The 23,032-nt window shown below is 38.4% G+C and overlaps 2 protein-coding genes across 10 annotated transcripts in view; one reads left to right on the top strand and one right to left on the bottom strand.

Annotated features, from left to right (window-relative positions):
• CP (ceruloplasmin) overlaps positions 1-20,111 on the top strand; it is a 34,837-nt gene extending 14,726 nt beyond the window's left edge. For 2 of the 7 annotated variants that reach the window (XM_059855956.1, XM_059855960.1), the window contains 3 exons: positions 562-701; positions 1,093-1,255; positions 2,303-2,559. In XM_059855956.1, the coding sequence (XP_059711939.1) occupies positions 562-701; positions 1,093-1,255; positions 2,303-2,373 (374 nt within the window). In that variant the 3' untranslated portion in view covers positions 2,374-2,559. Of the gene's footprint in view, positions 1-561; positions 702-1,092; positions 1,256-2,302; positions 2,560-4,117; positions 6,089-10,859; positions 10,982-12,577; positions 14,572-19,197 lie in introns of those variants that run through there. The other 5 variants (XR_009487721.1, XM_059855959.1, XM_059855958.1 and 2 more) reach the window with 5 other exon arrangements.
• On the bottom strand, positions 376-23,032 carry HPS3 (HPS3 biogenesis of lysosomal organelles complex 2 subunit 1). Of its 3 annotated transcripts, none has more exons than XM_059855963.1 (18): positions 22,729-23,032; positions 21,292-21,783; positions 21,107-21,175; positions 19,832-20,018; positions 18,790-18,875; positions 16,894-17,086; positions 16,542-16,623; positions 14,608-14,762; positions 13,021-13,129; positions 12,629-12,810; positions 12,092-12,269; positions 11,221-11,451; positions 9,382-9,567; positions 8,037-8,225; positions 7,370-7,477; positions 6,796-7,002; positions 5,417-5,507; positions 376-4,287 (listed from the first exon to the last, which is right to left on the bottom strand). In XM_059855963.1, the coding sequence occupies exons 1-18, from the start codon at positions 22,949-22,951 to the stop codon at positions 4,160-4,162; spliced, it is 3,096 nt and encodes a 1,031-aa protein (XP_059711946.1). In that variant the 5' UTR covers positions 22,952-23,032; the 3' UTR covers positions 376-4,159. The 3 variants fall into 3 exon arrangements, with proteins under 3 accessions (XP_059711946.1, XP_059711945.1, XP_059711948.1); XM_059855962.1 differs by having other exon boundaries at positions 21,292-21,786; XM_059855965.1 differs by lacking the exon at positions 21,107-21,175 and having other exon boundaries at positions 21,292-21,786; positions 22,729-23,031.

The following is a 23,032-nucleotide window of genomic DNA, read 5'->3' on the forward strand; positions in this document are numbered from 1 at the left end:
CCTAGAATTTCCAGTTCCAGGACAGAAGGCCTGAAAAACTTTACTCCAACTGTTTGAAAACACTGCTAATGCCAGTGAATGACTTTTTTTTCACAAGTTTAAAAAAACCCTTAACAACAACAAAATCCCCTGGTATATTATTATGTTGAAATTTTAGTAGAGAAAGAATAAAAATGAAATTTGAAGTTCTGATTTGCTGTCAGTAAACAACTGCTCTGGATATGCTGGAAAGGCTATGTGCATCCTGAAAGCATGTCTTTGTAAAGCTTACTCTTTTACAAAGATTGACAGGAACTGCAGATCTTTAAAAAAAGATCTGCAATTCCCACAGCTCTTTAAAAACTGCAACAATAGCAATGATGAACAGCAAGGAAATTTTCTTTATCTTTCTTTCTGGTTTAATGTGGAATATAAACACAACCATTCATCATGTACCATCCAAAACCATTACTTTTGTTTGGCATTGGCTTTTAAGTCTTTCAATCTGTATTATATTAGAAATAACAATACACAATACACAAATACTTTTTTTTTTCTCTATCTTACTTTCCTTCTTTTTAGCCATTAATGGAAAGGTGTTTGGAAATTTGCATGGCCTGACTATGCAAGTTGGAGACAATGTCAGCTGGTATCTGATGGGAATGGGCAATGAGATAGACATTCACACAGTACACTTCCATGGCCACAGCTTTGACTACAAGGTATCAGATCTTTTTCTTGCTGTATTAAGAATGAGAGGAAAGTCAAATATCAAGGACTGTTATCTGTGGTGACAAGTCATCTTGTAATATTGTACTTAGACCACAAGGGTTTGATGTTGCAAACCCGTATTTGATCAACATACAAGAGCCAGATAATATCTGCCAGTAGCATTCGCTCATTGGTAACCTCACAAATTAATTCAACAAGATAGTTGTGAATTTTTCATGGCTGTGGTAAGACAAAAGCTATAGTTTTCCTTCATTTCCACTTAGTTGCTAGTTTATTAAACTTCGGAGCATGAAGTAGATGTACAAAGTGATGTTTCAGTAGAAATGATACACAGATCATGTGTTTAACACAGTTTAACTGTTGATTCATTTTGTCTTGAAGCAAACAGGGGTTTACCGGGCAGATGTCTTTGATCTGTTCCCTGGGACCTTTCAAACTGTGGAAATGACCCCACAGAACCCTGGAACCTGGCTGTTACACTGTCATGTTACTGACCACATCCACGCAGGCATGGAAACGACCTACACTGTACTCCCAAAGGAAGGTAGGAGCCACCTAGCTTAGCAATGTTCGTTATGTTTTAAGATGCACAATGGGGCTCACAGACAGGCCAGCATACTTAGAAGCAGTTCAGGCACCCAGCAATATTCCATGTCTAGAAGCCAAGGTGTTGCAGGCAACCTGGTCATACTTCCTTCAGGGCTGCTCAGGAAAATGAAGCAGTTAAAGGACTGGATGATAACTGACTATTACTTCAACTTAGCATCCATGAAATCTAAGTGACAGATTTTTTTATTTAAAAAGAATTCTTCATGAGACAGAGTTTTTCTGTACCCAGTAGTAACAGACTTCATCTCAATCTTTGCTCTAAACAAGCACTGCTGATAAATACAGCTGAAATCATCATCCCCATACAGCTGAAGTACTGAAAAACTTAAAAAGTGTTTACTTTCTCAAGGGCATATTGTAGCTTTACGGTATTGCTCTAGCAATACCACCAGTGAAAAAACTTGAATTTTGAAGAAAAGTTCCAGTTTCTAAAAAGCTAATACAATTTTAAAACCAACATTTTTCAGTACTCAAAAGACAGAGCTTAACAGGTGTTGAGAGAAAGAGAACAGTAGAAATAATTCAAAATATGTGATATCTGTATATATATACAACCATATGATTTACATTTTAGCTATACTAAAAAATACAGAATGCAATGTAAACAGAAAATCTAATTCTATTTGATAAAACGCTGGAATATGAAACAGAACCTAATTCAATTTTATAAACACTAAAACTGATTTACAGAGTATGTTATGCCAGATGTCCAGACAATAACAAGGTTAATTTAAGAGTACACAGAAAGACATATAAAAACAGACTTTCAACTTGGATCAGAAGTATATCGGATTTTTTTATTATTAACCATCTAGACTGCATTAAAATGTAACCTTCACTGCATCTTAAAGTTGTTTTTAAATCTAACTCACAATGTCCAGAACATACTTGGATCCTCTGTGCTCATTTTGGACTCTGCCAGCTGCATGCACAGACTATTCTTTTGATGAAATGTACAATAAAGCTATTTTTCTTCTTCTAGACAAGCAGTCTCTGTTCCCAAGATTATTCAATCAGTTCAAGTGTAAAGGCATGCCAGGCACTCAAGAATGATGAAAGCATTTTAACACAATGATTCTCCAAGGTCTATCTTAATTTATTGGAAAATATTCTTCTGGACCACTCATCTCTACACAGTTTGGAAGATTTCGCACAGTGGCCATGGCTAAGAAAAGAACCACAGACTAAAATAGCTGAATGGATGTAACAGCTTATAAATAAATATTTCTGTAAATGAAACCAGTATCTTACAAGCAAAACATATTCTAGGTGATGGCTAATGCATATTATTTAGCAGCTGAGGAACATGGAAGAGCTAATGAAATGTACTTTTTTTAAAAGGTTGCAAATAACCCTGAGTAACAGCAAAATTTGGGGTATCAGTCATCCTACTGTCACATTTTACTAGTATGGCTGTAGTAAATGTTTAGAAAACAGGAATTTGGTTATCACATTATCCATAGGTTCACTCTGAAAAGATATATAGTATTGTATAATTGAGCAGTTAACAAAATAGTTATATTATTTCTATTGAATTTCTTTACAATTTTATTCAGTAGTAACTCTCAAGAATGTGCATTTAAAAGATTTGCTTTTCTGTTATGAAAATAATTCCAAGGCAAAATTAGGCTGAAATAAGCCTGATAAAATGCAGACAGAGAAGGCCAAGATTTGGTAACTATGGTACTGAAAAGCTTTGCTCTGATGACTCCTGCAGTGGAATCATTTTGCTGTTGCAGCTCTTGGCGAAGGAAAAATAAAGCAGCAGTGTTAGAGCATGGCTGATGCTACTCAAAAATAAAAACAGTAAGAGAGATGTGGTTGGTTTCAATAACCCAACTCCTCACATTAGATTTGTGCCAAATGAGAAGGAAAGATGTATGGGACAGGCAAGGAAAGCAAGATATCTAGGCTTTATGCCTGCAAGAATGAAATTGCTTCTCTTTAACAAGTCTGAATTGCTTAGGTCTTTTTTAACAGTTACACTGAAACCAGCATAATACCCATCAGTAAATTAGATAATTCATTTTACCTATAGCAGGAATGCTATGTGAGTAAGCTAAACCACTTTTGATTTATCTTTTTTTTTTTTTTGTTAATGTATTTTAGCTGAAATATAGATAGTCTCTTCTGAATGACTTCTACAGGTTTAAATAACATTGCAACTAGAGTGAAAACATTTTTATAGAGTAACTGTCAGCTAATTAGCCTTTAGATGGTTTAGATGGTTATGGGATCATGGGAGTTGTATTTTTGGTAATTGTCAAAAACCCCAAACTACTTTCAAAAGGACGTTACAAACATTGTGACAGCTTATTATGACTGAATTCCACCTCTGAAGGAGCAGAAAGATGCTTTCTGCTCACAAGACAGACAAACATCAGTACACACATGCACAAGCACCTGAGCTGCTCACCAAAAACCCTAGAAGAAATTCAAGGAAATGTCTGTGTTGCAATGTCAAGTCAGTTCCAATTCCACTTGGAAGAGTAAGGTACTCACTTTTACTCACACAGTCGACACATGCCTGAGCCTGAATTCCTCCCTAGGTCTGTGATCCAACTAACAAACACTCGAGACTGACTTTCTGCTTTACTTTCAGTGAACACTGTATGTTCAGTTGTATTGTAGAGTCTGCATTTCCTAGCTGCTTTGGCACCAGAATTAGCTTCAAACCAGATGCTTTGCCTCAGGAAACAGCTGTCCTTCAGTAGTTGACATGAGATGTATGTGAAAGGAGGCCCGCAGTACCTTATGAGGAGTTCTACTGCTTGATTCATTTACTTTTTTATTACAGCACACTGTAGTTGAGTGGACAGCAAGTCCACAGGTCATTGTTTTAAGTCAGCAACTTCCTCTGGCTGCAGTGAAGAAGATGTGGCAGAAAAAATGCTGCAGTTCCATCTTCTGGTAGAAGACTGAGGAAATCCCTTAGCTCCAGTTCCATTGCAACAACTGATAAAGTTTCTGCTCAGAGCAGGGGAGAAAATATTGTTTAGGTATTTTGAGTTTAGAACAAATAAAAAAACCCAAAGCATTAACAATGTAATTATTAAGTAAAGTCATCAAAATATTTAAATATTGCAACTGAAATGACATTTGAGACATAGCCATTTGTGCACAAACACAACTATGGGAAATATAAAAAGGAAACTGAAATTATGACTTTGATCAAAAACAAGCCTCTATCTCGACACATCGGGTCTACGCATGGCACTAACACAAATGAAGTCTGATCTAGTATTTCACGTGTTTTGTATGAAATGGAAAGCAAGCCCTAGAAATCTTATCAGTACCCTCACTCAACACTATCTGTAAAACTGGATGCTCTGCAAGAGGCTTCTCAGACCAAGCTGTGTAATTTTAGGTTCTTATGCAATTACAAGATAGTTACTGCATGAAAATAAATCTAAAGAAAAACTGCTGGCACCAGAAACTAGGACTTTACAAGAACTGTGCTGCACAATGCAACCCCACAATGCTGTTTTTCTCAGGCATTCCAATTGCATACTTTGAACAATATATGTGCTTTATTTAATACTCCTAATTTGTCAAAACCATCACACTGGCCCCTCAGCTATACACAATATTATTAATTTCTTACAAATGTGTAATGAAAGGACTACAGAACTACTAGGGTAGATTTTTCTACTTTAGTATTAACATACTGGTTTTTTTGGTCTATGACTTAATCATCAATATACACTTAAGCCTCCCCTGTGTTATCACTAACAGCCTATTACCTAAGAAAAATATAGTCATTTAGCCTAGAAAAAAACAATCAGAATTAGTTCTGTTTAGTAGGTTTTTTAATGGTGTCTATTCCTTACCTATACAGAAAGAGTATGATTACAACAATGTACCTGTTTTCAATACAAAATTAATGCCCTGATTTTTATAAGGCTACAGTGCCTACATTGCAGAACTCTGTGCTAATGCCCAAAAAGGTTGCTAAACTGTATTAGCTTTAACTGAAGAAAAACACCCTCTTTTTTTTTCAAATTATCATCTCAGTAGTCCTTAGTCTGAACAGTTATTAAGAATGTTAGCTGATGAACAAAGCCTTCTGGAGTTGAGTTACAACCAACTGATTTACCTTTGAGTGATGAAATAAGAACAGGGCAGTCATTTCCAGTAAGTCTAGCTCTCTTGCAAAGTTCAGGAAGCAACTTGTTCCACCACAGAGCCTAATCCACAAAGTCCAATAGCAAACGTATAAATGAACAAGGACTGAAATTAAGAGTATGAAAGACCTCCTAAAAATAACCTGAACTAAGCTCGGATGTGTATGAATACAGGTCAGTTATTATGAACTCAATAATTTGTTTATATAATGCTGTGAAATGCAGTGATTTTGCACATGTGTTTTTCAATCTTCAGTGTAACTTTTTTCTGCTCTTTATACAGTGTCCCTCATATCTCTATAGAACACAAATTTAAGAGACAAAAAGAGTCACCTAATTAGCAATACCAATCCAGTCAGAGAATTTTTTCTCTCAAACAGCTTGATGGAAAGTGGTGAATCGCATTGCTCTGTCTCCTGACCTGATCTGTCTCATGCCAACAGTAGTAAATTAGGTTTTGTGCACAATTTTGTAGGTAAGAACGGAGAGAAGGAAAGGGATTTCTTTCCTCCTTTAAAACTGGTAACTACTTTCTTTCACTTGTGTTCAGATGCAGTACTGCAACCTCACATTCTACTCTAATGTGGGAACAATCACAGAAACTATTTTCAGATCTGAATAAAAAGCTCAAATCTGGTTCTAAATAGAGTTCTAGTACATCTGTCTGATAGAGGTCACATTTCCTGACTCTGGTCAGCAGAGCTCCATACAATTCATTGAGTTGCTGTACTGGGAAATGGAAATAAACTCCTGTAGTCCTGGAACACTAGAATAAAATCAGTTCCAACACTAAAACTGTACAGAGGTGTAATGGGAAAATGGGATACAAAGATATAATCTTTCCGCTAGTGTACTGGTACCATTCTCATTGCTAGAAGGTCAGAAGATGTCACTAGAACACAGGAAGAACATATTTAAGTGCAATTTTTTTCAAGGGACAATGTTCTCTTGTCAGTTAGCTTATTACTAAGATTTCACATTATAAACATTGACAAACAATTCAGAACATAGTCAGTCAGTGAGAAACTAGATAGCTTTTCATTTACAGCAGAAAAAGAACATATCATTCTTTATTCTGATGCACTGTGCCATCTAAAAAGACTACGCTTAAAGTTTACCACATTGAATAGAGTAAGTGGCAAAAGAAACTGGAGGAAAAAATATTCCATTACAATTACTGAGGACTGAGTTAAGGAATTAAAATGCCAAGGAAGAGGAGGAACACAAGCTAAGCAATTTACTTTGCCTGAAAGCTAGGCTATGTGATCCATCCAGAGTCCATCTGTACATAGAGCATTTCAGTTTGGGAAAAACCCCAAATGCCAGCGAATAACTGTCGAAAGTAGCCCACCTGATTGTCACCTTTCAGCTCATGCTGAGCGTAGAACACAGCTGCATCAGGACACCTTCTGAGCAGCTGGTCAATGGCTTCCTCGTACTTGCCCAGACGGGTATTGCAGAGGACACGGACCGCGAGGCCGACACTGTCAGCCTCTGTCAGGGGCTCCAAAACAGGCAGGGCTGAAGCTATATTGATTGACTGACTGCATAAAAGAGACTGAAGACAAGAAGTATTGTTTGGATTTAAGACAAATGTTGCAAAAAATGCTAACCATAACCTTAGAAGAATAACCCTTGCTCGTTTGAATAATCCTGAAATACTTCCTTTAATAAATATTGCTGAAAACTGGGAAAGCAAGTTTAGAGTAGATGCAAATGTAAATACTGTTATAAACAGAACTCTTCAGTATTTTTTTCTTGCATCAGAAAAAAATATTTGCATTTTCAGTCAACCTTTTATTTTGACTTGGATAGCTTAGGGGGGAAGAAGGAGAGTCTGCTGGAGAAAGTTGTTCACAGGAACATGAATATTTGCAGAATGGATCTAAGATATAAAGCAGTAAGATGTAATACTTGTTTCATACCTGTAGTCTTGAGATGTCTTCATGGTAATCTTTGTCAGATGAACATCCCACTGACATTATGGAAGCTACCCATGGAACAATCAACCCAAAATGACTACAGGAATTTATCTATACAAGACAGAATTAAGTTGAAATAAAAGAAACATTTCTGTTAGTGACAGTTCCATATGAAACTCATTGTGAGTAAAGAAAATTTTAATCTCAAATAGCATAATTTAGAAGAGCACCTTGCCCTTCTTTCCTGATTTGTGCAATTTAATAACAAATAAACTGGAAACTTCTATTTATTTATAACTTCTATTAACATCTGTATTTCAGCTTTCCTGTTCATAATTCTTTTGAATTCATCATTTACATGATTTCCTCGTTTAGTTAGCTTTGTAAAATTGTAAATAATCCACCTGACAAGTTCTCACTGTTTTGTTTTAACACTTCTTTATATGCAGAGCTGACTCCTGTTGGAAGTATATTAGCAGATGTCCCCAAGGAGCAAGACTGGCCAAAGACAGAAATACTAATTTGTAACTGCACATCACCTTATTTTATTTCAGTCTTGCTTCTTTTATGAGATAAACTGTCTAGAATTAAAATATTAAGGATGGTACTTGGATAGATTGTGAAGGAACACTGCATTCCTAAAACTTCCTCTGTGTGGTTTACAACTTACTAGATCCTCTGTTGTTTTCAATGGCTTAGTCTCAGGAAGTTGCTTCTTTGATATTCTCCAAACATACTGAGAAGTAACTCTCAATAGGAGCTCCTGAAGTATTTTTTCCTGAGAGGACACTACAAGAAGAGCTTCCCAGAAATCCACCAGGAGCTGGGGAATAGTGTTTCCACTGCTATTACACAACATCTAAGAACAAAAACAATAGAAGAGAGCAAGTTAGACTATGGTGATTATTAGTAGCAAAAGTTATAAAAAACAGGAGGAACAATTTTTCACTTTTACTAGTAGCAGAATTTTGATTTTTGTCCTGTGATTCTATGTAATACACTGCTGTGCAAAGTAAAAAGTTCATTAGATGATTTTAAGGTAATCAGTTCTGACCAACAGATTTGATTTCTTCTTCAAGATTTACTCTACTGCCAGGAATGTCAGTACAACTGTCAGCAAGTATTTACAGACTGCTAATGAGGAGCATTTTTACATATGCCAATAGACAAGTGTCTTGAAAAGAAGTCTATAGTCCATTATAAGATCTGCTGTGCAGTTCAGCTGAGTATCATGGTAGGACCCACAAGGAAGATGATTTAAGATCTGCTGTGCCAGCAAAAAGAATTTTTACTTGTTTTCCAAATGGTTTTAAACAACAACACTTGTTCTAATTGGAACTTCATGACTTGCTCTTTTTGATACAGGTCTTTTACAGTAACAGATATACTTAAGACTGCAACACACGTACATTGAAGAACACATGTTTTAACCCAAGTGTTGCTATTCATTGTAGATTAAGAAAAAAATGTTTGTCTAGTCCCAGTTGAAAGAAAGAAAACTTCATGGACACTCTAGAAAAGCTATTAGTATTTCTTCTTATAAACTGCAGACTTATACTTTTCTTCCACAGATTTATACAGATCATCAGAACATTACACATGTTACGTATTTAAGCCACATTCTTTAGAAGCATGTTTTAATTCTAAAGATTTATTTAAAAGGAGATTATGGAATTAATTTATTTAAATTCTGTTACAATTCCATGGCCTGAGAAAGCTCAACTACTAGGAAGCCACGGAAAGGGTTCTGAGATCAGGGTATTTTCCATTCAAGCAAAGAACTTAATGGGTTGTTTTTTTGCTTTCTTTTTTTTGCTTTACTTAACCAGTATTTCATTCCATTAGATCCAGTTTCTGACTCTGTAACTATCTATCATGACTAGAATACCTCCACCCCTCATCTTGCTCTTTCTGAAGAAATGCTGAAATGTGAAGGAGAAGCTGAGGCTGCTTTTCTTTCCCACAACAATGTCATTATGAAAAAAATGGAAGCAAACACATGATCACAGGCCAACCTTGAAAAAGGTATCTGCTTCTTCTAGTTCAATTTTACTGTTCTCATGTAAAGCCACAGTGGCAGCCACCAGTAAACCAGGCTGCATCTCCTTCAGGTGAACAGCAAACTCAGTTGGAGTAACAATCCCTCCCTTACGCTGCTGCAGGAGCCGTGGCTGCCCAATGAAGCCGCAAGCCAGTGTTGTCTACAAACATCAATAGATACAAATCAGGTTAAGAATTCAATATATAGATTATTCTACTCAGTAAACTCAGTATTTCCTCTGGCAGTGAAATTTAGATGGAAGCAGTCATGGAAGAAAGCAAATCCTTTCTGCAATTCACAGAGTAGCTCTCCAGAGACAGAGATCCAAACCACATTCTGGAGCAGCGACTCCGGAAAAACAGGTCTTGAGCCTGAACACTGAAAGAAATATGCAGTTGAAAGATAAGGTTAGTGTGCACATGAGATGGATTTCACTAAGTAATCCAAGACGTTTGATGTACAGGGTTGTTTGAAAAATCACTGGCTGACTTTTCAAGAGGCTACTTTGCAGAAATGTGATTTTTATTTTGAAAATACCCCTGAAACAATGATCAAAATGTGCTTCCCTTTGTGTAACAAGAAGCTATTTTGAGCTATGTGAGTACTTATGACAGTGAGTATAGCATATTATTCCCATTTTAAAGACAGTGGCAAAATAACGCCTAAGTAAATAAAATGAATTACGCAAGACATATGAGGCAGACCTAGAAGAAATATCAAGATTAGCTTTCTGAAAGTGTTTTTTTTTCTACTTTGAAATAAAATGCTTTTTTAAAGATGAAGAGCAATTTTAACAGATCAGATTAGAAAGAAAGAAAATCCAACCAAAAACACTCAAGCCTAAGCCACCTTATTCTCAAAATAACATCCATGCAGCATGTTTGATCACAACATGGCAATTTCACTTGACTGTGCTGCAAAAGCAGGTGGAGCTGAATATAATTTTTGAAACAGACCCCCACAGTTCCGACCCTCCAACTCAAAACCAGCTAACTTTAAAAACTCTGCTGGACTTTTTCCACCAAAGCACGGTATCTAACTTTGAAACAGGTAACCATTTATTTCAAAAGTGTTTAGACTTCCAACATTCCACTAGAAGAAAAAGTCTCTGTTTCAAACTCTATTACCTTTTAATATTCCACAGTCTTGATCAAACTCAACAAGAAGTAATTTACAGACTGGTCTCACACAATGTAAACATCTGTGGCAGAGACAGCTCCACTAACATTTTTGCCCCCAATGATGAGGAATTCCTACTTTCATAGCTCTGAAGTAGGTTCTGATCTGGTCTTAATAAGAGTTAAGTGCTTTGACTCCACATAAGATGTGAAACTGTGTACAGAAACTTCAGTTTGTAAGCACAATGAACAAATATTCTGTACAAGAGAAATTTTATAATGGCTGTTTGCATACAGATGGTGTTTTGATGGGCATATCACATATTAATTTCAGGTGGAAAGATGTAGAAATGCTACTATACAATCCTCCCATGCAGCTGAAAAGCACTGGCAGAGTTGGTTACATCCCAGTAAAACAACATCTAATTGATCAAGAATAAAGAGCTTCAAAACTTGCTTGTTTTGTAAGTCTTTGCCAAGACAAGACTACCCTACCTGTAGGGCAAACTGTACAGTCCCAGTGTATGTCGTCCCTCCATTCTACTGTTACTGCAGACATTCAGTGGAGCCTACACAGTCTACCAGGGGAAAGAGGAGTGATTGGAAGCTTCTTTTACTGTAAAATGCAACTACACGTCAAGACATGCCCGGGACTTTGTAAAGAATAAACAGCTCATGCTCTTGGCATACTTTACCTCCTTATAGGACTGCATTTCACGTTCATACATTGCCAGGTCTCCCATTTTCAGAGCCAAGAAAGCCTTAGTAAGTGTCAGGACCACTGATGGCATAATCTTTTCTACTTTCTGAAGATACTTCACAGCTGTCAAAGGACATATGTTTCTCATGCTGGGACTGCAAAGGATATCAGGCAGCTGCACAGGGTCCGCAAGATAGAATATCTGGAGAATTTTATTTCCTGATTCCTTTTGAAATAAAAGCCATTTCACAGTTTAGACTTTTTCAGATGTACATTTTTCTATGACATATGAAAGTACGGCAGTTCTGTTGTTTTGTTTTTTGTGACAGGTTTGTTTTACTTTTTAAAAACAGACAAGTTCAGCTTAGCTATCAAATCACAGCATCTTTCCTGCCTCTTTCCTCCCTACTGGTAAAAGTAAAGGATTTCTAACTGGCAGTGATTCAAACCATATTCTGGCATGCTAGGAGAACATCTACCACCAAAATGAATTGTTTTTAGCAATTGGTACAATTTAGCAATGATCAAAGAAACAGCTTGTTTTGCTACAGAAATGGAAGATGACAGAAATTGGAGGCAGGGCTTTCCTAAAACAGAAGTGTCTCTGTGCAAGTGGGAACCAGATCATAGCAACATGCATCATGATAGCCAAACATGTAAGATGTTGCTTGAATGCAGTCCAAAGCATCACAGCCGCTGCTTGCTATTCAACAACAGTGGGAAAATAAAAATAATGTGAAAAAGAATAAGTGTAAAACTAAAAAAGCAGCTCAGCATTTTCAAAGGGAAACTGATTAATATTTGATACACGATTCTTAAAATCAGAACTACATTAGCAGATTACAAATAAACCAACTTATTTCTACCTTACTTAATTCTTCATTTGAGTCTTCATTAAGAGAATGAGTTAAGTAAAATATAAATCCTCTCTCGTATGTCTGTACTTCATCACCTTCTGAAACTAGTCTCTTTAAAACTTCAGCCATGGATAAACCTGACATTCTGTAGTATGGCAAAGCAAGGTGGTAATCCTTTGTGTCAAACCTGAAGGAAATAGAGAGGAAGGAAAAAAATAACAAAACAACTAAGGGCAGTGCTTTTACTGTCACTTGTAAGAACTAAAAGTACATCAAACAAAGGTGCAGGCACATCAGTTACCTGCATATATTATTCATATTCAATATAATTCTGTTGAATTCAACATAATTCTGAATAATTGAATTCTGTTTAATGACAATAAAGACAACCAGAAGAGAAGACTAGACTAAGCTGGTTTTGTAAAACAGAAAGGTTTGTATGACATATGCAATACTAATGTAAAATAGCAAATAATTATGGATTTTCATTTTAAGGTTACACCACTGGAAACACATGCCTATGCCACTTTGACACATAAAACATACTTGCTGTAGCAGTCTCCTAAGAAGGCACAACTTTCTCTGAATGCTCTTAGAAGATCTTCCTTCTCATCTGATTCAAGGAAATGAGGGTCCATTATAGCTGCTCTGACCAGTAAGTGAGCCTCACTTAGAAGATGGATGCAGCTCTCGGTTTTAACATTTTCGTAAGTTCTACTATATTCTACCTAGAACAGACACAGCATATACTTAGGCTGCTGACAAAAATTAAGAATATACAGGAACAATTTTAATGAGGACAGCATCTGCTTGAAATAGGATTATGGGCTATTCACAAGAAATATATTACACCATATTCAGCCATGACATGCATCAGAGATTAACTAGCAGTATTTATTTTTAGTTAGCAAATAACAAAAGCAGGAGTTGGGCAATACCATTTCTCTGTAAAGCTGAATTGTTGAAACAGTGTTGATAATATATAAATTCCAACCAGGCTCTGACTCAGAATTTGTTCTGGATTTGATGCTGTCAGCCTTTCTGGAACTAGAGAAAAGAGTTGAGTTGTCAGTGTTGAAATAAACACTATGCAACCAAAAAAAACCCACTCATTTTGTAATTCAAATGCATAAATAGGTATATCTGCAGACCAGTAAGTGCTGGAGAATTAAGCTGTGAATCCTAGTCATACTGGCTAATAACAAAACAGGGATAGGCATGTTCACACATAAGAGTCATCATCAGAACTGTCTACTACATCTTCTCCTGTGCATAACACTAGGGAGTATCAGGAATCATAGAATCATCAAAAGGTTTGGCTTGGACCTTAAAGATCATGTAGTTCTAACCCCCCATCATAGGCATGGGATGCCACCCACTAAACAGGTCAGACTGCCCACGGCCTTATCCAACCACACCTTGAACAGTTAAGTAATTTAAATTAGCTGTTTAATCTCCTGTAAGGATTTTGTGCATGGTTGCCCTGCAGCCCTATCAAAGTGCTTGCCAACACATGGCATAAAGAGGTATCAGAATACTTTTATTCTAAAACTTTGGCTTGGTCTATAAAGCCCTAAGGTTAAACACACTGTAAGAAAACAGACTCTTTTTGTTCTGTTTTTAAATTTTATTTTAACTGTACGGATGTAAAGATGTGTACATCTTTATTTTCAAATGATCGTGCTACGTAACTTAGCATTTGTCCACTACATTTTTAACAGGAGGCAAAAAGTGTATCTTCTTCAAATGCCAATTTGATAGACTATTTGAATATTTTAAACAATGCAGCTGGCAGAAAATGTGCTTTATACAAGAAAACTACAGTATTTGGAATAGTCATTTTTCCTGACAGGCTTCTCCTTATATTCTTCTGAATAATGTCTGCTCTAGACTTTATGAAATACTGGGTCAACTAACTCCTCAATCAACTAAAGCTGTCTCACTCTTGCTAATTAGCTTAAATTTACTTTAATAAATGTGGTTTCTGAATAACTGCTTAGAATAGCTCCTTAGCTGTTTTATGAAAAGCCTTCAAAAATGGAAAGGGAATAGCAATTTCCCTGTAAACCTGTAAAAAGTCCCATATACCTCTGGCTACACACGTGCTACAACTGTAACTTTGGGCAAAGTCTGACTTGGCAAGAACCCTTAGGCAAAGATAAGACATTTAATTTTGTGCTGCAACTTATTTTGTAACCTGTAGCTTTGGCACTACATATTTTTGGTACTCTACATTTTTTCTCAAGATATATACTTTTTAAAATCTCAGGATAAATTCTTAGTAATGCTATTTTTACATTTTGTTGATTTCAGGCATTTGTGACTTTATGCTCATTTCTTCTATGTCAGTAAATACAACAGAATTGAAAAAAATAAAAGCTTGATTGCTCTTCTCAGTCACTTAGAAGAAAATTACTTCTCCAGAGTTTTTCAACTAAGAACCACTCTTAAATTGCAATATCCACAAGTTCAACACTGTACACAGAGCTGTAAGTACCAACTCCCTAAGAGACACAAATTCTTACAGCATCCTTCTTGTAGGCTTTCTTCTTTCAGTAATATCTTCTGTGTCTGCCTTAGTCAAAAGAATTATATGGTTTTTGAAATGACAGATAGCTCTTGGTCCTATAAAAAGCTGCATTCTTAATGTACAGACATCCAGTGTGACAGGTGGACAAGCCTATAAAGGAAAGTGACTGTTCTGTAATTTCACTTCATATGTACATTGAGTTTTTAAATAAATCAGGAAAAAAAAATTAACCTTTGTACAACGATCTGACATTTAAAACATCCACTGGTTGCCCTAACTTTGAGTGCTTCATTTAAGCAAGAATAAAAATACTCATAAAGGCCTAACAAGAATTATTTAATAATAAGTGGAAAAAAATTATTTCACCCTTCAAAGCAACTGCACAGTTTCAGCTATGTTTCTCAAAATAATCCCAAAATAAATGAACCTGAGGTAGATGCCTAACGCAGAAAACTTTATACCAATTAGTTTGATTTTGGCCACTGATTATAGAAGTCTTGATTTCAGTTGCTTATAAAAAGCAATTACAGATAGAAATATTGTATTTGCTTGCCTGTTGTTACCTTACATAGCCAGTATTATTTTCCCGATTTGTTGTATATGCACTTTTCACGTAAAACATATGCTATCATCTATACTGGACTAGAATTTGAAAAAGGCAGCCTCAATTGCAGAGAAATATTCTAAATTTACAGCTTTAAAAAGATAAAATACTACACTTACAAATTAACATACATAGTGAAACAAGACAACACAGCGTTACATGAGTAATCTGCTTTTTGAAGGCACCTCAACATTTCTTGTGAGAGGTGGAGGCCTACAGTGCTGGTCTGGAGGCTCTAGACTGCCCTGGGCTTGTGAGACCCAGAATGAGGCAGCTATAAATCTGGTTTAAAAAAACAGCAGGAAAAACAGTAATGGCAAATAATAAAAATAACCACCATAACACTTCAAACTCCACACTGGGGCAGGGACAGCCATGAGGGAACCAGCCCATGAAGGACTCAGACCAGTGCAGGGACGTCCCTGCGGGACTGCAGCCCGTGGAGGGATCCATGCCAGAGTGGGTGGACACACTGTGGACGGCAAGCTGCAGCATGGAAATGTGTGTAGGAATGCAGCCTTCACACCTCTCCAGAACTCCTACAGACACAGGAGGCAGCCTGTTGACCGACTGGAGGAACTATGATGGATTTCAATGTAACCCACAGTAAAAAAGCAGAAAGCTGAGACTAGAGAATGGACTGGAGAGATTGTGTCACATGCTGGTATTAGCTATCCAGAGCAGAGAATACATGTTTGGCTCTTGAAAATTTTATGAAACTTCTACTATCCTATGGTTTCTTTATATCTGCTGCCTACCTGCTCAGAAGAAATCCTTAAATGCTACCTTAAAATATACCTCCGTCTATCTTTCCTACTACTTTTATTCATGTGTATCACAATCTTTACATTCAATAGATTTTTACTGATAAGGAATTTAGGGAAGGGGAAAAGTTAAGACCTCCAAGGATCAAAAGCCTTCCTCCTAAAAAACATGTCCTAGGTATCTGGTAGCAGACTTCATTGCCTACATGCCTCTTAGAAAAACTGTTTTTTCAAGGACATCTAAGAGAGAGAAATATCATGCAATAAAAGAAAACTCTGCACCCTTTGTTCAATTTTATACAGAAAAACAAGGAATTTAGTTTTAAAAATAAGTGATTTTATTGCTTTTCAGGTTTTTGAAAACATTCTATAATGGCTTAAAATTTTACATGGCAATAATAGATTGTTTTATTGAGACATCCGTAGACCACCAAAATGGCATTTATTTTGGATGTTATTTTATTGGTTCAGCCACCAGAAACGAACAGGATTTCAAACCTTAAGTCAACTAAGTGCCATAACACTACTTCCATTCTATTAGTGAAGTAATGAGAGGTGTACCTTCACAGTCGTGTCAATATATGGATCCTCACCACGAGCTGCTGCTGCACTGCATCGCACTGTGAAGCACTGCAGGTTCTGACTAGAGGAAAAAAAGAAAACACAACAATGAAGAAAAGAAATTAAGACTTGAAAAAGTCAGGTAGTCAAGGCTACAGTTAATCAGCTCTTTTTCCTTTGAAGAAATGGGCTTAAAAGCCCAAGCAGGAGGGTGTGTTGAACTAGCACAGGAGACTGCCCAGAGATTTCCAGGAGGCTACGAAAGATGTATCAGAGGGGAAAAAAAAAATTTCAAAGGACAGCAGCACAGAGAAACATAGTAATACTATCAGTAAAGCCATAAGCATAGTACCTTGTAATGACGTGTAGGAACTGTGGAGTGAGGACTGCCTGCTCTGACTTCTCTGAATATTGGTAAGTAGAAATTAGTTCTACTAACTTCCCGAGAGAGTAGAGATATCCAACATGAGGTAAAGAGAAAAAGCAGAAGAGACTCAGAAGTTTTCTCTTGTTCTCAGTTTCCTCATAGGCTGTTGCAGGAATTCCTAAATATAACAATGAGAAAGGCATTTTATGTGCTTCAAAAATAAAAAATTGGCAATTCCATTCCAAGCCTGATGCCTAAAAGACAGAATCAAACCTGCCCAAGTTGCAGACTAGTTTTCTTAGTAGCTAGTAAAAAGAAGTTTTATATGAAGCTCAGTGCACATGTCGAAAAATTGTATGACATGTAACCTCATTTGGAAGCATTTTCACAAAAATATGAACGTAGCACCTAGAGAAGAAATTCTATAGATGTAACAGCATTAGAGAGTCCTAAATTCACCAGAACCAAGCATCCATGGACCGAAAGCTTGATCTTAGACAACTATTTTTGAGCTGGAATGAATGCTTATCCAGAGCTGCAGCTCACAAAAAACTAGGTATTACTTAAGGGAAGGAAAGGCTGGAAATCACAGAATTTATAGGATGCCACTTTAGCAGGTAACATCTGCGATCATGTTCTACAGACCCTCTTATCAAAGCCTGTAAATCACACAAGAGCATAAGACAGCTGGAGTTAAATGGCAAGTAGCTCATTCTTTCCAGTCAGCTGCAAGTTAAATGAGGCATTGCTACTGAGCAGACAGTAAAGCATCTCAAACTGAGTGAGGAGTCAGTAAAATTCAAGGGCCAACCATATCCTGGGATGCATCAGGCACAGCATTGCTGGGGGGGCAGGGATGGGGTTGTCCTGCTGTGCTCTGCACTGGGGCAGCATTAGCTTGAGTCCTGGGGGCAGTTTGGGGCACTATAATACAAGAAAGATAAAAACCTATTAGACAAGAGACTAAGGGAGGGCTAAAAAGATGGCGAAGAGTCTGGAGGGGAGGCCATAGGAAGAGTGGCTGAGGACACTTGGTTTGTTCAGCCTGGAGGAGACGAAGGAGAGATCTAAGAGCATTCTACATGCAGTTCCTGAGGGAATGAAGCTGTGTCAGGGGAGGTCTAGGTTGGCTATTAGGAAAAGGCTCTTCTCCCAGAGGGTTGTCAGGCACTGAAACAGGCTCCCCAGGGCAATGGTCATGGCCCAAGACTGCCAGAGCTCAAGGAGGATTTGGAAAATGTTCTCAGGCACTTGGTGGGATTCTTAGGGTTCTCCTGCACAGGCCCAGGAGCTGGATTCTATGATCCTTGTGAGTCCCTTCCAACTCAGGACATTCTATGATTCTACAAAATCTGACTGCTAACATAAAGCATTAAATTCTTCCATGGATCTTTTGGGGCTTGAGCTAGTGAACCACTAAAATCTGCATTCATCCCTTCCCATTTTAATTAAGGCCCTTCAGAAAGGTAACCAGTACCTTAGTGATTATTAAGGTTTACTACCCTGATTTCCTCAGCTGGCTGAGTAGCAGTCTAGTATCTTGTAATACTAAGGAGAATTTTATTAATGCAATGTAAACAGTAACTGTTTTGCAACACAAAATTTATTGGTAAAGAACCAATAAAAGCTGATTTAGTCACACAGTGTGTTGAATTGGTATTTTAGTTCAAGTTTTATGTAGAACTTGGACGAATTAATACTTTTTTGTTAACAGAAGCTCAGTTTAAATCACTGAAAAGGGAGAAAAGACCTCAATTTAAACACAAATCAATTTAAAAACAAATCATACACAGTGCATAAAAGAGGATACACAATGAAGCTCTTTCCTTTCGCAAGCCTCCTGTGACACAGCCCATGGTGTATTCATGCATATCCATTTACCTGTCTGGTATACAGGAAGCAGTTGAACAGAGTGCAACTTCATCTCTTCACAAAACCCAAAAGGTGACTGGTCGGGTGCAAAACGCCTAGGAAAAAAGTCCAAAAAATCATGGGAAGTGAAAAATTATTATTATATACTTTGGACAAGTAAAAAGCACTGGCTACAAGAGGAAAAGCTCATATTTTAACACTCAGCAACAATGCACACTCCTACTACCAATGCCATTAATAGTAATGCAAAGAAGCACATGGCACAGTTAGATAGAACTCTATTAATAGAGTTCCTGCAACCTAAATCCTCTCTCTTTGCTTGTCTGCAAGATGCATGTCAAAGTTTGCCATTACTGAAGAAATCCCACAACTGATTTTGACCTCAATTTAACCTTTTTTTTTCCTCTTTCTTTTTAGTCCACTGAGCTATATGGAACACCATGCCATATCCAACACTATTTTTTTCCTACCATGTGTCATCCTTTACCCTGCTTTGCTTTGGAATTCACCATTGGACCCTGGCATCAATTCTTCTTTAGCTTTTGATAGAAATTTTGGTGAAAAAAGAAGACTAAATCGGCTTCCTGAGGAGGGGACCTGGAAACACAGGTGCTGAACTCTTCTCCATGGGATCCTGGGAAAGGCTCAAAGCTGTGCCAGGGGTGAGTTACACTTGATGTGAGGAACCAGTTTCTTACCAAGAATGGTGAAACACTGAACAGGCTTCCTAGAGAGATGGTTGACGCCCTAGACCTGTCACTGTTTAAGAGGCATTTGGACTGTGCCCTTAACAATGGCACATCCCTGAAGTGGTCAGGCAACTGCAGTAGATGATTGCTGCAGATCTCTTCCAAGTGAAATATTCTAAAATACTGAAAAATGGACTTTCCTCGTATCCCATGATTTCCTCAGTTCAAAAGAAACACCAAACCTTATAAAAACCCCAGAAGTCAAAACATCAGGAGTTTCCTTTCAAAAAGACAAAACACACAACGCAGTTTGGTTTTTTGTAGTAAATTAACCCATAAAAGGGAAAATACATCTGTAATACCTGAAAAGCAGATACTGCACTTGGAAGTGCTTTGTGTCTTCCGTAGGTAACTCTGTAGATTCCAGTGTCACAGGTATCTCACATAGCTTACTTTCTTCCCCAAGCAGTTCCACTGGCTTCTGACATATGATGAACTCATCTAATTCAAGCTGTAAAGGATGTGTTGAAGGATTTTCATCTTTCACACCTGAGCAATGAAAATGCTATCTTAATTGTTCAAACCATTCCATGCAGCAGTAAGAAAATAGTATGACAATATTGATTAAATACTCCAATTACAGCTACCCTGCTAGCATTGGCTTCCTCAAACAACAAGATTTGGTTTTTTTTGAAAACACCCATACTAGAAGATGGGAACAATTCATATTTAAGCCTTAACAGTCTGAATACTTAGGAGTCAAGATTTCTGGGGAAAAAAAGCCCTAACAGGTAAACTGTTCACTAGAAGGTGAGTCAAAGGCAACCAGTGCCACAAATGACTGGTCATCAAAAAATGCTGACTTTTGGCTGAAGAGGTTTTGAGCAGGCAAAGGCAGCTATCACAGGAAGCTGTGTTATCTTTAGCACACTTAAGTTCTGGAAAGCAAATCCTAATAACACTCAGAAAGTAACTAGAACTTTTCTATGTTGTTTTTAGTAATTAAAAAAAAACCACAGGGACGACACCATTATCTGAGAAAAGATCCATCTTCACTCAGTGAAGAACATTGCATTTATATTGTCCCTATCAGAAAAGTCTTATTTACCTGTAAATTTTTTCTAGGTACAGTTTCCATTTCTAAATGACCCTCCTTTTAAGTTTCTTCAATTATTAAAAAAGGACCTTCCTAAGGTTTGTTGGTGTTGATATGATACATCAACATATGTTTGGAAAAGTGGGAATTGATAATTGATTACATATGGATTGATATCCTGCAATATACAGGAATGAAACCTCCTGAGTACACCTGTTTCTGTGATTTCTATAATTCTAAGACAAGCCCCTGAATAAGATAAAGGACTGAAAAAGGAGAATTTGCTTGATTATGGCAGGTTCTGATCCTAACAGTTAAAAAAGTATACAGACATCACAACAGAAACATTCTTCATTGTGTAAGCCAATTACTTAGGCAGTGACGCTGACAGAATAATTTTTCTGAACACAGCACACTGAACTACTATTTCTTTAACTTGGCCCACTGTGGCACTCTAAAACAGGGACCTAATTCTGTGTCTGCAGAGGCTGTACTATCCTCTAAAGGTGGAGCACAATGGCATATTTGTTTGAAATGTTACCTCCAACTGCAGGTTGGTACAACTTCTCATGCTCTAGAATATTCAGCCGATAGTCAGTGATAGGACAATCTGGAAATATTTTATGAAGGGCAAAGACCTTGTTTGAGACTACTTTCAGAACAACGCGAATCAATTAGCAGATTCTTGGAGATTAAAAAAATTTAAAAATTTATTTCAGCACCTACCTCCATCCACAGCCTTCTCTGGTGCACTGACTCCCTGAGCACATTGCTCTGTCCTGTCTGCACTTTGCTGGACCAGATCCAGTTTCAGGATTAGAACATCCAGCTCTGTTGTTATAGCTATATGTCTGGCACAAAATGCAACTTCGGCAGGAATGAGGTTATCAATGTGCAAAATTAAGGAGCGTTCAAAATCTAACACAGTCAAATTCTGGTTTATGACACGGTATTTCAAACAGAATACAACTAGTTTATTCTTGCAGCCCACAAGTAGATCTCCATTCACAGGACAACACGAAATGCACAGCGGAGGATCTGAAAGCGGCATTTCAACAACTGACATTTGCTCTTTTAAGGCTTCACTGTATGACTCTTCCATCTTGTGACCAACCATCCGGACACACACGCGAGAACTCCCTGCAGACATGCATCGCCAGTTCATATATGCTCTTAGGAAAGTTGCTTTGCTTTTTTCTTCAATTGTCACCAGATAGTCTCCTTAAAAGAAAGCAGTCATACCGATAATCACTTAAAAATAGATTACAGTTTCTGAACCCATTATCTGCTGTAGTATGCTACAAAGAACATCTTCAAGTCTCAACTCTTACAAAAAATTCCAAACACAGTTTTCACCAATTTTCCTCTAATTGAATACAAAGCACAAGTTTCTTTGCTGGGGGGCACGTACTTCACACACCACTAAAAGTAAAGACGTACAGATGTAGGTTCAGAGTAACTCCTGTGTGAATCATCTCTGTAAGCTGTGATTGCACACAAGGTTCCTCCCACCTTCCCACCTTCTGATATCCATTAATGAGGAAATGTTTTGTTCTCTATAGACCACGGAAAGCAATGGACCAACGGACTCCTGAAAAGCTATGGAATGGGCTGGAACGACCACCCCACTCCGTGCTCTAAAAACAAAATACAAAAAAACAAGAAAAAACCCCGAAACAAACAATAACAACAAACAAACAACCCCTCCCCCCCAAAAAACCCAACGACCTCCCCCCCCCCCCAAAAAAAAAAAGAAAGCAGGGCAGGAGCACAGACCGCAACCGAGGCGGAGGCAGAGGACGAAGGGAGCTTGCGGCTCGCACCCTCCCTGCAGGCCCGAGCGCGGCCGGCGCTGGGACCGGTCCGCGCTTCCCGGCCCGGCCCGCAGGCCAGCCCGCTCCAGCAGGTGCGCCCCACCTCCGGCTCGGAAGCAGCCTGAGAAAGAGCCTAAGGGAGACGCGGCTGGGAGAACCAGAACCTACTTCCACGGCAGAGCCCGAGCGGCTTTGTTCGCCGCCCGCCTCCCGCAGCCCCCCGCCCCCTGCCCTGCTGGCCCGCCATCCCCACCCGGCGGAGTCCCAGGGCCGCTCCACGCACTCAGACCTGACGCGGCCCGGTCTCCCCGACCGAGCATTCGCGGACCCAGCGATGGCCGGGACTGACCTGCCGAGCTGTGCGCCATGCGCAGCACCGGACCCAGTGTGGCGAAGGACCCCAGGGCCTCGCAGCGGCCCTGTTCGCGAACGGTGAACACCTCCACCCTGCAGCTGGCCGCCGTGCTGGCCACGAACAGCACGTCTTGACCGCAGCAGAAATGCGCCGGTTCTTGCTTGCAGGGCACTACTCGCTGCGACCCGAACGGGTGCAGGTTGTACAGCTGCACCATGGTCCCGAAAAGTTCCGCCGCAGCAGCGGAAAGAGCACCCGCAGCCGGCCGGGGCGGGGCCCAGCACTTCCGCGGTGGGCA

Source organism: Haemorhous mexicanus, chromosome 10, assembly GCF_027477595.1.
Source record: "Haemorhous mexicanus isolate bHaeMex1 chromosome 10, bHaeMex1.pri, whole genome shotgun sequence".
NCBI lineage: Eukaryota > Metazoa > Chordata > Aves > Passeriformes > Fringillidae > Haemorhous > Haemorhous mexicanus.

Coding starts and splice junctions, on each gene's coding strand:
- HPS3 (XM_059855962.1), bottom strand. CDS start 22,951: ATGGTGCAGCTGTACAACCTGCACCCGTTCGGGTCGCAGCGAGTAGTG. Junction 14,763..16,541: donor ATATTGACACGACTGTGAAG/GTACACCTCTCA, acceptor TTTCCTTTATAG/GCTTGTCCACCTGTCACACT. Junction 5,508..6,795: donor AGCTGAAAGGTGACAATCAG/GTGGGCTACTTT, acceptor TTTGTGGATTAG/GCTCTGTGGTGGAACAAGTT.